This window comes from Elephantulus edwardii, unplaced genomic scaffold, assembly GCF_000299155.1.
Source record: "Elephantulus edwardii isolate Elephantulus edwardi_28Jun2011 unplaced genomic scaffold, EleEdw1.0 scaffold00058, whole genome shotgun sequence".
In the NCBI taxonomy this organism is placed as follows: Eukaryota; Metazoa; Chordata; class Mammalia; order Macroscelidea; family Macroscelididae; genus Elephantulus; species Elephantulus edwardii.
The window spans coordinates 9,782,147-9,796,804 of NW_006399808.1; the positions used below are offsets into that span (position 1 = coordinate 9,782,147).

The 14,658-nt window shown below is 41.7% G+C and overlaps 1 protein-coding gene and 1 pseudogene across 1 annotated transcript in view; one reads left to right on the forward strand and one right to left on the reverse strand.

Moving 5' to 3' along the window:
* Positions 1 to 970: 970 nt before the first annotated feature.
* TTC18 (tetratricopeptide repeat domain 18) overlaps positions 971 to 14,658 on the forward strand; it is a 146,918-nt gene continuing 133,230 nt past the window's right edge. The window contains exons 1-2 of the mRNA XM_006887566.1: positions 971 to 1,033; positions 2,185 to 2,371. Coding sequence (XP_006887628.1) covers positions 971 to 1,033; positions 2,185 to 2,371 — 250 coding nt within the window. The remainder of the gene's footprint in view (positions 1,034 to 2,184; positions 2,372 to 14,658) is intronic.
* On the reverse strand, positions 10,042 to 11,054 carry LOC102863232 (annotated as a pseudogene).

A 14,658-nucleotide genomic window follows, 5' to 3' on the forward strand; every position in this document is an offset into this window, starting at 1 on the left:
CTATGAGATGGATTGATTCGGTGACTGGGATAATCGGGATGGGTGTGTCAGAGGCGGTGCGGTTGGCGCAGGACAGAGCAGGGTTTAGGGCTGTTGTGCATAGGGTCTCTATGAGTCGAAAACGACTCAACGGCACATAACAACAACAACAACAACAACAACAATGGACTGCTAAGAAGATCAGATTCATCCTGGAGAGGGTTAAACTGAGCTGCTCCTTGGAGGCAAGAATTCTGGGGCTTTGCTGACGTACTTCGGACATGTTGTAAGGAGGGACCGCTCCTTGGAGAGGGACATCATGCTTAGGAGGGTAGAGGGACAGCGCAGGAGGGGAAGACCCTCTATGAGGTGGATTGATTCAGTGACTGGGGTGATTGGGATGGGTGTGTCGGAGGCACAGGACAGAGCAGGGTTAGGGCTGTTGTACATAGGGTCGCTATGAGTTGCAAGCGACTCGACAGCACATAACAACGACAGTATAAAATACAAATTAAAAAAATAAAGATGGTGTTTGCCAGGACCTTTTTCAGTGAACCATGTCTCTGCTGAATTCTTATTCTTAAAATGTATTTTTTAAGGCTGAGAATTTGAATAACTTTTGAACTGGAGATTAAAAGTTACTGAGGAACACCATGAAAGAGGAGAATCTCCTTTTGTGAGGTTTTTTATTGGTTTGCTTAAAAAGTTGTATACATTGTGTTTCACACTGTTTTTCATTCACATTGTGTTTAATGGGTTAGTTACATGTGAAAGGATCCTTTTAGCACTAACAGTGGATTCATCCTTGTTCCTAAGGCAAATGTTGAGGAGGAGAATGCTAGGCTTATGATGTTTTCCAAGTTTTTTCTGGTATTGCTGAGGATATGAATATTGGTACAGATGTGGTACATGAAGGAACCGGTTCATTCATTCATTCATTCTGTTTGCAGAGACAAAAGAAGAACAAGGAGGACTTATCCTAGTTACTGTCATGGAGCAAGTGTCATCAACAGGCAGACCTGTGCTGATCACTGTAACAGATGGATACGACTTGGTAAAGTTCTCTTGGAAAATCCACCAAGCCCCTAGTTTGTTAATTCTTCTTAAAAGTGGGACTTTTTTTTAGAGCTCTGGTCTTCCTTCAGAATGCATCTACCAACAGATAGAGAATGACTAGTGAGGAGCATCAGTGAGACAAACTGTTTTGTATAATCTCTCTTCAAACCTCCTAGATATCTATAGTAGTAATACTTTCCATTATTGTTAGTCTGTGATCAGAAAGCTTGTGTGGTTTTTCCTATTAATATACCTAGCCATTTGAATACCAAATTTAACAGGGAGGAAATAAGACATACTTTTAATTTTCCTAGAAATTTATATATGTTGTTGATTTTTCCTCTCCTGAAAAGGAGGTGAAATTTCCTAGTATTCATTTGATGGATTTAAATAATTTAACTATAGTGTGTTTGGGTACATGTCCAGGAGGGATGGTCCTAGGAGAAGGACATCATGTTTGGAAGAGTAGAGGAACAGCACAGGAGAGGAAGATCCCGAATGATATGGATTGACACAGTAACTAGGATACTGGGGGTAGGTGTGTTGGAGTCAGTGAGACTGGGTCAGGACAGGACAGGCTTCAGAGCTGTTATACATAGGGTCGCTATGAGTCGCAGGTGACTCATTGGCACATAACAACAACATGATTTAGTAAAAGAATACTATAGGAGAACATAAAATGATAAAATATTTAGTATTATGAAGTGAAAAATAGTTTATTTTAAAATGATAATGAAAGATTCCCACTTTGTTAAAATGTGTTTGTGTGTATATATATGTTTGTATGTATGTCTCAGCAAAATACTAGAAAATAGATTTGAAACTCTTGATAGGCCTTACATATTAGAGTGAGATTAGAAATAATTTCTTGTCTATGTGAGAAAGCTCAATTTTTCAGTCTTCCACAATCTACTTCTGTAATTAGTTAAGATAGAAGTATTTTTTAAAAAGTCCACATGGCATTGAAATAGGATATTGCACTTACTTACAACTAGAATTTTTTAATGACTTTGTACTCACCCTTTTTATAATGTAACTTGCTAGCAAACATGGAAAACCCTGTTTAGCCTAAGTCAAAGGACACTAGCAAATATTTAAGACAGTTCTCTATTTGAGTGTAATTGTAAAGTGGATTATTTCTGTCAACAGAAAGGTTTTAAAGGAGATACTCCAGTTACCTTTATTCATGCAGAATTCAATCAAATGGTTTTGGGAGACTCGGCCAAAATTACTGTTTCTTCAGAGGGAACTGCAAAATACAACTTCACCAGCAGTTTTGAATTCAATCCTGAAGGAGGAGCCACTTTAGATGACATCGCTCACAAACCTGTGTTATGTAAGTTCTTAAGTAAAAAAAAAAAAAAGACAAATCTTAATCCCATAAATATGTCACAAGGACATCCTTAGGTCTTTAGAAGCCACAGCTGAGACACTTGAACACACTCTACCTCCTTAATCTACTAATAACCTAGTGTACTTTGTCTCCTACCTGCTCTGGCAGCATTCACTATGGCCTGCTGTTGTTGTTATGTGCTGTCGAGTTGCTTGTGACTTATATAGCGATCTGATGTACAGCAGTCCTAAATCCTGCTCTATCCTGTGCCAATCTTATTGTCTCTGATACACCTACCCCCATTACCCCAGTCACTGAATCAATCCATCTCATTGAGGGTCTTCCCCTCCTGCGCTGTCCCTCCACCCTCCCAAGTATGATGTCCCTGTTCAAAAACTGTTCTCTCCTTCCAACATGTCCAAAGTATGTCAGACGAAGCTTCAGAATCCTTGCCTCCAAGGAGCAGCCTTGCTTCATCCTCTTTAGGACGAACTTGTTTGTTCTCTTAGCAGTCCATGGTATATTTAATACTCTTCTCCAACACCACAGCTCAAATGCATGAATTCTCCATCTATCATTTCTAGTACTTCAGTGTAGAGCTTCAATCCTTACTGAAGGCTACAGTCCTTGACCTTCTGCAGCAAGTCCTTCAGGTTCTCCTCAGTTTCAGCAAGCAGGGTTGTGTCATCTGCATAATGCAGATTGTTGATTGAGTCTTCCTCCAGTCCTGATGCCACATTTCTCCTCACAGAGCCCAGCCTCCCAGATAATCTGTTTGGCATATAGATGGAAAAGGTATGGAGATAGGATACATCCCTGACGTACACCCTTCCCAATTTTGAACAATGCAGTGTTTCCTTGCTCTGTTCTGATGACTGCCTCCTGGTCCAAGTATAGATTTTGCATAAGGCCAATCAAGTGTTCTGGTATTCCCATTCTTTTCAGAGTCAGCCACAGTTGTGATCTACACAGTCAAATGCCTTTGCATAGTTAATGAAACACAGATATTCCTCTGGTAATCTCTGCTTTCAGCCAAGATGCATCTGACATTAGCTATAATATCCCTTGTACCACAGCCTCTTCTAAACCCTGCCTGCACTTCTGGCAGTTCTGTTGATGTTCTGTTCAGTCGTTTTTGGATAATCTTCAGTAGAATATTGCTTGCATGTGATATTAATGATACTGTTTGATAATTTCCACACTTTTGATGGGTCACCTTTTTTTGGAATGGGAACAAACATGGATCTCTTCCAGTCAGTTAGCCAGGTGGTTGTCCTCTAGATTTCTAGTCACAACTTGGTGAACACATCCAGGGCAGCATCTGTTTGTTGAAATATGTCAATTCGTATGCCAATCATTATGGCCTATTAATGTTATTTTCTCCCCGTGATTTGCATTTTAACATAATTTAAAATAAAAAATAGAGAAAACATATTAAGCTTAGTAATATAACCTGTATAGTAAAATTATAAAAAAGAAAGAGAATGATAAACACAAAATTCAAGATAGTGGTGTCTTTATATTAGTGGGATGTAGATCAAATGAGGAATAGTTTTCCAGTAGTTTAAGCTATATTGATAATATTTTATTTATTTTAATTGTTGTAAAGTATATCCGGTGATATAAAAGGTTTGTCTACTAATTTTAATCACTTTGTATCAAAGACCTTTCCACATTGACTGAATTTTTTCATTTATATCCTCTCAAGTCAAATTAGTAATTTCCTTGTTATTCCCAATCTCACAGTAGTTAAAATAGCTTGATTTAACTCTCATTTCCTCCCCCAAGATAGCATTTGGGACATGCTTATGCTAAAAAATATTTCCTTGTTTATTTAGGTTCAAATTAAATTCATTCACTCTTTCATTGCTGCCTCACAGCTGAACCTCCAAAGGATTTCTGAAGTTGTAAATCACAGGGGAGGAGATTGCCCTTCAAACTGCCACAGAGAGCTGTGGCCTTTGGTTTAGCAGTGGAGCTTTCTACAGACTCCGCTACCCGAGATCTCTTCAGATTTAACTGGCATCCTGCATTTTATCTGTCAGCCTTGCCTGCATAGCTGTATACTCACCACAGTACAGTTGTTGTTAGGTGAAGTCAAGTTGACTGACTACAGCAGTGTTGTCAACAACAGATCAGTGGCCCAATCCTGCACCTTCCTTACAATCTCCACCATGGTCCAGGCCATGAGAATATATTTCAGGGGAATCAATTTACCTGCATCCTTTGATAGAGGAGGAACTTCTTGAAATTAGTGCTTTTTAAATGTGGTTATTTTTTTTTCTTAAAAAAACCCAAATTTTATTTGTAATATTTATATATTTCTAAAAAGTTGGAGATATATGCAAATAACTTTTTCATTGGAATCATTTGAGAGTAATTATCAATGTGATGTCCTAAAATACCTCTACCAGTATTTTAGTGGGTATTTTCTACAAGCAATGAAATCCATCAACACAGCTACATACAATCATCAAGATCAGAAAATTAACATTTCTACTTCAAGTATCACCTCCTAATCTTTGTTATTGTTGGTAGGTGTCTTTTAGTTGATTTTGATTCATAACAACATCATGTGTCATAGTAGATCTGCCCCATAGGATTTTTTTTTAATTTTTAAAAATAATTTTAATGAACATTTACAGAGAATTTGGATTTCCATTCATTCATTGCTGCACTTCTCTACCCACAGGAAATGTGGTTATTTTTTTAAAAATTATATTGATTTTCTTATGAAGTTCATATACATTTGGTTTTGGTGTGGGTTTGTTTTTTTTTAGATTTTAATGAAAGTGTATAAAGAACTTGGATTTTCATTCTATTCATTGTTGCACATTTTCCTCCCTGTCACTCCCCTTCCCCCAAGTTCTTTCTTTGTTATGTAGTCCCCTCCCCAGACCACTTTACTATGTAACTCTTTCTTATTCTGGACTCTCGTCATGCCAATAATATCTAATCATATATTCCTTTTATACAGTTCTCTCCCTCATCTGTTTCAATGCCGTGTACTTTATTTATCCCCTCTTTTCTTAGTTTCTCCCCCTCCAACTCTCATATCAGACCTGTTCTATAGCAGTGGCATTATCCAGTATTTGTCCTATTGTGACTGAGATATTTCACCCAGCATAATGTCCTCCATGGTCTCCCATTTTGTATAATATTTCATGAGTTCTTTGTTTTTCAGCACTGCATAACATTCCATTGTGTGAATATACCAGAGCTCCTTTATCCATTTGTTTGGTGATGGGCACTTGGGTTGTTTCCAACTTTTTGCTATTGTGAACAAAGCAGCAATAAACATGGGTGTGCATATATCTGCTTGGGTGGCAGTTCTGGTTTCTTTAGGATATATTCCCAGTAGTGAAATTGCTGGGTCAAAATGGTGTTTCAATTTGCAACTTTTTGAGAAAGCACCATACTGCCTTCCATAGTAGTTGCATCATTTTACACTCACATCAACAGTGACCTCACCAGCATTTGTTGTTTGCTGCTCTGTTAAATTTTACTATACTTCCTGGGGTGAGATGATAACTCATGTTTTTTTGATTTGCATCTCTCTTAGAGCTAGAGATTTTGAACATTTCTTCAGGTGTTTGTTTGCCATCTGAATGTTGTCTTTGGGGAATTGTCTGTTCATATCCTGTGCCCATTTTCCAATTGGGTTATTTACCTTTATCTTGTTGTGATGCTCAAGTATTTTAAAATTCTAGATATAAGTCTCTTATCTGACATGTTGTTACCAAATACTTTTTCCCCAATCTGTGGCTTTCCTTTTTTACCCTGTTGGAGAAGTTTTTGGATGTACATAGGTATTTGATTCTTAGAAGGTCCTTAGAAGGTACTTCAGAAATCCTTTGGAGGTTCATCTATTTTATCCTCTCCTGGTTGTAAATTTTTTTCAGGATGCTTGGAAGACTGTTTATGTTGTGGATTAGAACTTCTAGAGTTCGCTCAAGCTTTTCTTTAATGAAGTTTCTAGATAGTCCTTGGTTTTAGTCCTTGGTCCTTGATCCACTTTGAGTTTGTTTTTGTGTATGGAGTGAGGTGTGAATCTTGCTTGAGTTTTCTACAGATAGTTTGCCAATTTTGCCAGCACCATTTGTTAGAAAGGCTGTCATTTCCCCACTTAACTGATTTCATCTCCTTGTAAAAAATCAGTTGACCATAGCTAGATGGGATGATTTCTGGGTTCTCAACTCTATTCCATTGATCTATGTGTCTGTCATTGTACTGGTACCACACGGTCTTGACCACCCATGTAATAGGATTTGAAATCAGGGAGCGAGATGCCTCCTACCTTGTTTCTCTTTTTAAGAAGTGCTTTGATTAATTGGGGCCTCTTTACATATCAAATGAAGTTGGAGATTGCCTTTTACATCTCGTTGAAGAATGTAATTGGTATTTGTATTGGTGTCAGTTTAGATAGGTTGTGAATTTCTAAGTATTTGTCCATTTACTCTAGGTTTTCCTATTTGTTTGAGTATAGTTTTTCCAGAAAATCCCATTGTTGGTCTTTTTATTTTACTTGTTTCTGTTGTGATGTTGCCCATTTCATCTTTTATTCAGATTATTTGTGTCTTTTACTTTGTTAGTTTTGCTAGTGGTTTGTCAATTTTATTGACCTTTTCAAAGAACCAACTCCTAGTTTTATTGATGGTTTCAATTGTTTTTCTGTTTAATATTTCATTTCTTTCTGCTTTGATTATTATAATTTCAGTTTTTTTAAGAGAGAGTTGGGTTTTCTTGCTGTTCTTTTCAATTTGTTGGAGTTGTTCTGTTAGCCAGCCAATGGTCATTTTTTCCTGCCTTTTGATGTGTTTTTTTATTACTATACATTGATCCATGAGTACTGCTTTGGCTGTTTCCCAGAGGTTTTGGTAAGTTGTGTTTTCATTGTCATTTATTTCAAGAAGTTCTTTTAATGTCATTTTTTTATTTCTTCTTGTACCCACTCATGTTCAAGGAAGGTGTTGTTCAACTTCCAAATGTGTTTTTTTCTCTTCTATACTCTTTTTATTAATATCTAATTTTGCAGCATTGTCATCAGAAAAGGTACTTTGTGTTTTCTCTGTTTTTTAATTCATTGATTCTTGCCTTGTGACCCAAGATGTCTATTCTGGAGAATGTTCCATACACATTGGAGAAAGTTTACTGTGGGGTTTTTTTTGTGTGTGTGTGTTTTGGTTTGGTTTTTGTGTGTGCATTAGCATATAAATATCTGTGAGATTGAGTTGGTTTATTGTGTGGTTTAATTCTTCAGCATCTCTGTTGAGTTTCTTTCTGGTAGATCTATCTTTTCTTTAGAATGGTGTATTGAAGTCTCCAACTACTATAGTAGTGTTGTGTATTTCCTTTTTCAGTTTTATTAATGTTTGTTTTTTATTTTTTTGCAGGTCTATAATTTGGTGCATAAATTTTTTATTATTGTTATGTCTTCATGTTCTATTGACCCTTTAAGAATTATGTAGTGATTTTGTTTGTCCTTTGTGATGGTTTTTGCACTGAAACACTGAAATTTATTTTATCAGAGACTAACATCACTACTCCTGCTTTTTTTTTCTGGTTGCCATTTGCTTGGTATATTTTTTCCCAACCTTTTATTTTTAGTCTTTATGTAAACAGCATAATAATGGCTTGTTTTTTTTTATCCAATCAGCTACTTTTCTCTTCAGTGGTGCATTTAAACCATTCACATTCAGTGTGATTGTTGAGAGGCAAGGTTTTATTGCTATCATTTTGTTGAGTTCTTTTTGGTGTTGTTGATAGTTACTTTGGCCCATCCTGCTTTCTGTGACACTTCTTTAAGAAGGACATCTCTCAGTATTTCCTGCAATGCTGGTCTTGTTTTTACAAACTCCCTTAGGTTCTGTTTTTCTGGGAATATCTTGATCTCTCCATATTTGTTGGACAGTTTCTCTGGGTACAGTATTCTTGGTTGACAGTTGTGTTCTTTGAGTGTTCGATATATGCCTTGCCACTGTCTTCTTGCTTGCCTGGTTTCTGCTGAGAAATCGGCACTTAATCTTATCTGCTCTCCCTTATAGGTTACTCTTTGTTTCTCCCTTGCTGCTTTCAGAATTCTCTCCTTATCTTTAGTTCTGGCAAGTTTGACTATGATGTGCCTCAGTGTTTTTCTTTTGCATTTTATTCTGTATGATGCTCTCTCAGCTTCTTGAATATATATTCTTTCATTCCTCATTATGCCTGGAAAGTTTTCTTCTAGTAATTCTTCCACAGCTTTTTTGGAGCCTTTACTTGCTTCTTTCTGTTCTAGGATTCCGATGATGCACATGTTATTTCTCTTGATGGTGTCCCTCATTATTCTGAGGTTTTCTTTTTGATTCTACTTTTTGCTCTAGCAGACCAGTTGTGACAATTCTATCTTCTATTTAACTGGTTCTGTGTTCCATATCTTCAACTCTGTTCATGTCCCTCCATTATGTTGACAGCATCTGAAACATTGGACCTCATATTTTGGATTGTGGTTTCTTGTTTTTTCAGTGCCTCTAATGCCTCCTTTGTTTTATCTGCATTGATTTTTAAAGCTCCTCCTGGTTTTTGATTGTAGTGTCTTGTAATTCTTCAAGTTTATCTTTTACCCATTGAAACAATTTAATCATCGGTCTTTTAAATTCTGTGTCAGAAAGCTCTATCAGACTTTCTGACTTCAGGAAATCCATTGGTACTGTGTCACTCTTAGGGGTGACACCTTGCTTTGCACTTGTATAGCTTGTGAGGTGGCCTGTTTCTTTTTTTTTGGGGGGGGCAGGAAAAAATACTTAACTTTTTTTTAAACTAGTTTATTTACAAAATTCGAATACATTAATTTCAAGAACAGATTCTTTTTTAGCTTTATTTTTATGCTTTTCTTTTTTAATACAAAAGTATCTTTACAAAAGTGGGGGGTCTGGATCTCCAGGCTCAGAACTTCTGGAAATCTCTGTTCTTTTATTCTCACCAACATTCAAAGAGGGGACCAACGCAGCCCATAGTCAGTACTTATAGTCTGGCTTGATCTCAAGGAAGAGTCTGCACAGTTTGGTGGTTTCTGGTGAAATTTCTGCCCCTTTGAAGGGGAGAGTGATTCCACAGCATGTTTGACAAGGGGCCACACAGCATAGTTGAAGGCAGGAGACATGGGCCACTTTACGCTGACCTCTAGCTCTGAGGCCACTGTCAGCACCAGGATACTGGGCGCACGCCTCCTAATGGAGAGTTGAGGGCCAGCCCTTGGGAGTCAAACAAGACTCTCAAGAGTTTTCTGGATTCACAAGGAACTCCTCCCAGTTCAATCTGCATTCCCTTCTCTGGTCTTCTAGTTCCCTGAATGAGGAGCCAAGGACGCCACTTCAGCTGGAAGGATGCAGACTTGAGGAAAGTCTGGGGGAAGCAGAACAGTGTCTTTTCCCCTCTAGGTCCATCTGGGTGAGGGAATCCAGTTTGGCAGAAGAGGCCTGAGCACCTGCTTTGAAGCCCACTTGGTCATGACAGGCCCACCTTATTATTCTACTACAAAGAACCCTGTAGCATAGGGTCCAGCTGCTCTGCCTAGGCCTCCAGGAGCCAACTGGGGCTTAGAGGCAGAGGTGTGTTCCCTCTGGGGTCCAGGCAGGGGTAGGGTGGGAGCAGCTGCAGACGGGGTGAGCAGCTCAGTCTGTGTTTCCTGCTGTTGATCACGTGGTCCAGTTCAGCAAGCTAGGCGGCTCCTTGGGCTTCACCCTGAGTGAGATGAGGCCTGGAGACTTATAGTTGCTGTCCGGGGAGGGCTCAAAGCTGTGGCCCCCCAGGGTTGGGGAAAAGCCGTGGATGGAGTAGATGCCAGGGTGGTGTCCAGGGGTAGCTGGCACCCCCATGAAGCCAGCGACATTCCCATGGGAGTGAGAGTATGGAGACATGCACGGGGAGGGGATGCCCTCTGGTGACACCAGGCAGGGGCCCCCGGGGCTCCCCGACCCTGGGCTAGGCCACAGGGAGTTCTGCAGCTGCGGGTGGCTGTTGGTCCGGGGCAGCACAGAGATGTCATAGGCAGCTGTGAAAGGGTTCCGACCCTCCTGGATGTTCCTATAACGCTCTCGCTTCCGCCACTTGGCTCTGTGGTTCTGGAACCAAACCTGTACCCGGGCTTCAGTCAGGTCTGTGCGCAGAGCCAGCTGCTCCCGGGCATAAACATCAGGGTAGTGGGTCTTCTGGAAGACCTTCTCTAGCTCCTCCAGCTGGAAGGTGCTGAAAGTGGTGCGGTTGCGCCGTTTCTTGTTCTTGTTCTTGGCCAACTCCATGGACTCGGGGAGTCCAGGGGACAGAGGGACATGCAGGCTAGTGAGACAGGGGCCTGGGGAGCCTTGCACGTTAGAGGGTCCGTCCCCGGGGCCTCCTCGGCAGTCCAAGGGCAGCTGGGGGAAGCTGGCAGCTTTCGAGACCTTCTCTTCAGCTTCTGCGGGGCCTTCGTAGAAGTGGCCGCCGTTGAGTGCCGAGCTGGGCCCGAGGTCCTGCAGGTACTTGGCTGGGGGCTTGGCCGGCTCTGGGAGGTAGGGCTCCAGGGGCCCGCAGGCCGGAAAGCGGGTCAGCCGCAGGTGAGGCGCAGTGGCCGGGGTCCCCGGGGGGCCCAGAGGCTCGTCCCCTGTGGCTGCATAGGAGCCAGGCCCCGGCCCCACGCCGAAAGGAAGGGCGTGCAGCGCCCAGGGTCCATGCTGGCTCGGGGTACACAGGCCGGCGGGGGCTCCCGGCCTGTTTCTTTTGTGATGATGCTGTGGTAGGATTTTTCATCCTTAAGGTGATGATAAGTTCTTGATCTAAAGTCACTGCTACAGAAGAGGGTGTAGGAGTTATGCTGTCTGTGTTCCTCTCTGAACTTCTGGACCAAGGGAAGTGTCCATTCATGGCCTGTGAATGTAGCCTCTTCTGTTGGTTAATCGTTACAGCTAAATCAGACCAAGGTTCTCTGGATTAAAGACAGTTAGATGACTGGAGGTGAAGAGATGCTAGGCTGAGGGGAAGGGGGAAACAGGCCGGATAGGCACAGGCACCAGTATATGCCAGGTGGGTGTTTGCTCAGACACCACATGTGGGGACCTCATTCAGGCTGCAGCTGTCCAGCTCATGTCCAGCTTGGGGGTTACCTGACCGTGTGGGCCTGCACAAGGAACTCACTCAGTTTGTAGATGTCTTGATCATGCTTGGTGGGGCTAACCTGCCCGGATGGGGATGCACAGGACCTCACTCAGGTTGCAGATGTCTGGCTGGTACCTGGAGGGACTAGCTTCCAGATGAGCACGTGCAAGGGCCTCAATCTCATTACTCCTGACTTTCTTGTGCTTGATGGGGCTACCTGCCTTTGTGGGGACTTGCAGAGACTTCACTCAAGTAGCAGCTCTACTGCTCGCGCTGGCAGTGCTGGCTTCCAAGTGGTCGTGGGAGGGTCAGTGCGTGGTGGGAGGTAAGGGTGTTCGGCAGGGGCCGCAGGCGCCTGATGGGAGCGGGAGGTGGTTGCCTGGCAGGCTGACGGTCCGTTTTCAGATGTTAAGCTGCAAAGTTGCCTGTCCTCAGCACATCATATTGCGCACCATGCTCCTGTGCTGCGTCTAATTTCTACTAACTATTGCAGTCAAGAGATGGAACATATAATCAGAATGCATTAATAATAATAGGTGATTAGAATGCAAAAGTTGGGAACAGAGAAGGATCAGTGGTCAGAAAACATGGACTTGGTGATAGAAATGAAGCTGGAGATAGAATGATTGAATTTTGCACAACCAACAGTTTATTCATTTCAAATATGTTTTGTAAGAAACCTAAACACATGTTATACACATGGATTTCACTTGATAGTATGCATAAGAATCAGATTGATTTCATCTGTGGAATAAACCACTGGTGAAGCTCAGTAACAGCTGTGAAAACTAAGCCACGTGCTCATTGTGGAAAAGATCACCAACTACTCACATGCTAGTACAAGCTGAAGCTAAGGAAAATTACATCAAATCCACGGGAACCAAAATATGACCTTGAGTGTATCCCACCTGAATTTCAAAACCATCTCATGAACAGGTTTGAGGCCTTGAACACTAAGGATTTGAGACCTTGAACACTGAGGAGCAAAGACTGGATGTGTTGTGGGAGGATATCAAGAATATCATCCAGGAAGAATGCAGAAGGTTATTACAAAAACAGAGGAGGAAGGAAAGACCAAAATGGATGTCCGAAGAGATTCTCAATATTGCCCTAGAGCGCCAAGAAGCCAAAGCAGAGAGAAGAAATCAAGATATTGAAGAGCTGAACAGAAGATTTCAAAAGGCAGGGCGGGAAGACCAAGTATTACAATGAAATGTGCAAGGAGGTGGAGTCAGAAAATCAAAAGGGCTGAACTGCTCAGCATTTCTTAAGCTCAAGGAACTGAAGAACAAATTCAAATATCAAGGTATATACTATGTATATATCCAATTATATAATATTACATGTTATATGCTCTTACACAATGTTGTTAAGTTGTTCTTAAGTGCCATGGAGTTGCAGGCGACTCAAAGCATAGTGATCCTATGAAGGAGAGTCCTCAAAGCTTGTGTGTCTTTTATCCTCTCTCCAGGTTCATAGGGTTTCCGGAGGCAAGCTATTACGGAAGTGGATGGCATTCCTCCTTCCAAGCTTATTTTAACTGGGGAGCTCCAGCCCACACTGTCTGCATTGGGTAACCAACCATTAATGCATTTGACACATTGGTGTCACAGTGTTCAGCCTCACAGCAAGCACAAGTTACCGCTGTAGGGCAAGTAGACACACCAGGGCTATACAACCTTTGACTTACACTAACATATAAATTATTCTCTCTTATATATATGTATTTATTGGTCCTGTTGTTGTTGTTGTTACGTGCCATTGAGTCGTTTGAGACTCATAGCAACAAGAGCTGTAAACGCTGTTCTATCGTGTGCCAACCTAGCCATCTCAAACACACTTATTCCCACCGCTCCAGTCACAGAATCGATCCATCTCATCGAAGGTCTTCCCCTCTTGTGCCACCCCTCCTTTCTGCCAAACATGATGTCCCTTTCCAAGGACCAGTCCCTCCTTGCAACATGCCCAAAGTATGTCAGGCAAAGCTTCAGAATCCTTGACTCCAAGGAGCATTCTGGCTTCACCTTCTTCAGAACAAACCTGTTTGTTCTCCTAGCAGTCCATGGTATGTTCAACACTCTTCTCCAGCACCACAACTCAAAGGCATCAATTCTCTTTCTATCATCCCTATTCACTCCCCAACTCTCTGATGCATCGCATGTAATTGTGAAGACTATAGCCCGGATCAAGCACACCTTAGTCTCCAACCTGACGTCGTTGCACTTCAGTACTCTTGAGAGATCCCTCATAGCTGACTTTCCCAATGCAATTCATCTCTTTATTTCCTGGCTACTGTTACCAAGAGTGTTTACTGTGGAGTCAAGTAAACTAAAACTGTTAACTGCCTCAATCTCTTCACCATCCATCCTGATGCTGCCAATTGGCCCAGTGGTTAGAATCTTTGTTTTCTTGATGTTGAGTTTCAATCCATATAGGAGGCTGCAGTCCTTGACCTTCTGCAGCAAGCGCTTCAGGTCCTCCTCAGTTTCAGAAAGCAGGGTTGTATGTTATATTTAATCATATACTTGCCATTACTGATTTTGGTTAGGTGGAAAATGAACATTTTGGTTTCTGTGCATTTAATTTAGCACCCAAGTGTCATAAACCTTTAATTTCCATTAACACAAAAGTAGATGAAGCAAATCAAACACATTGACAATTATTATGTGGAGATGATGAGTATTTATTACGTTATTCTCCCTTTCCCATAGTATACTTTTAATTTTTTTAAACGGATGAAAACATCATAGTGGTGCAGTGAAAAATATTGCATGTAACTTGCATGCTCTGTGGATCACCCCAAGGTCGGCCAGACCCTGGGGGAGGCAGTGTGGCAAGGTTTGGAACTGGGCTTTTCAAACGGAAGATTGTGACCTTATTTTGGTTATTGGTAAAATAAATAGAAGGAGATTATGACCAGTAATATCTTTTATATAAAGTAAGATGACACAACCTTACTTGCTGAAACTGAAGAGGACCCGAAGCATTTGCTGCAGAAGGTCAAGAACTGCAGGCGACGCAGTGCGAGGGCGACACAGCGCGAGGGCCAGGCTGCCAGACCGGGGAACGCCACCCCGCCGCCCGCTGGGGGGAATGCAGGGGGAATGCACGCGGCCGCCCGCCAGACCAGGGGAACGCCACTGCCAGACCGGGAACGCCCCTGCCAGACCGGGGAACGCCGC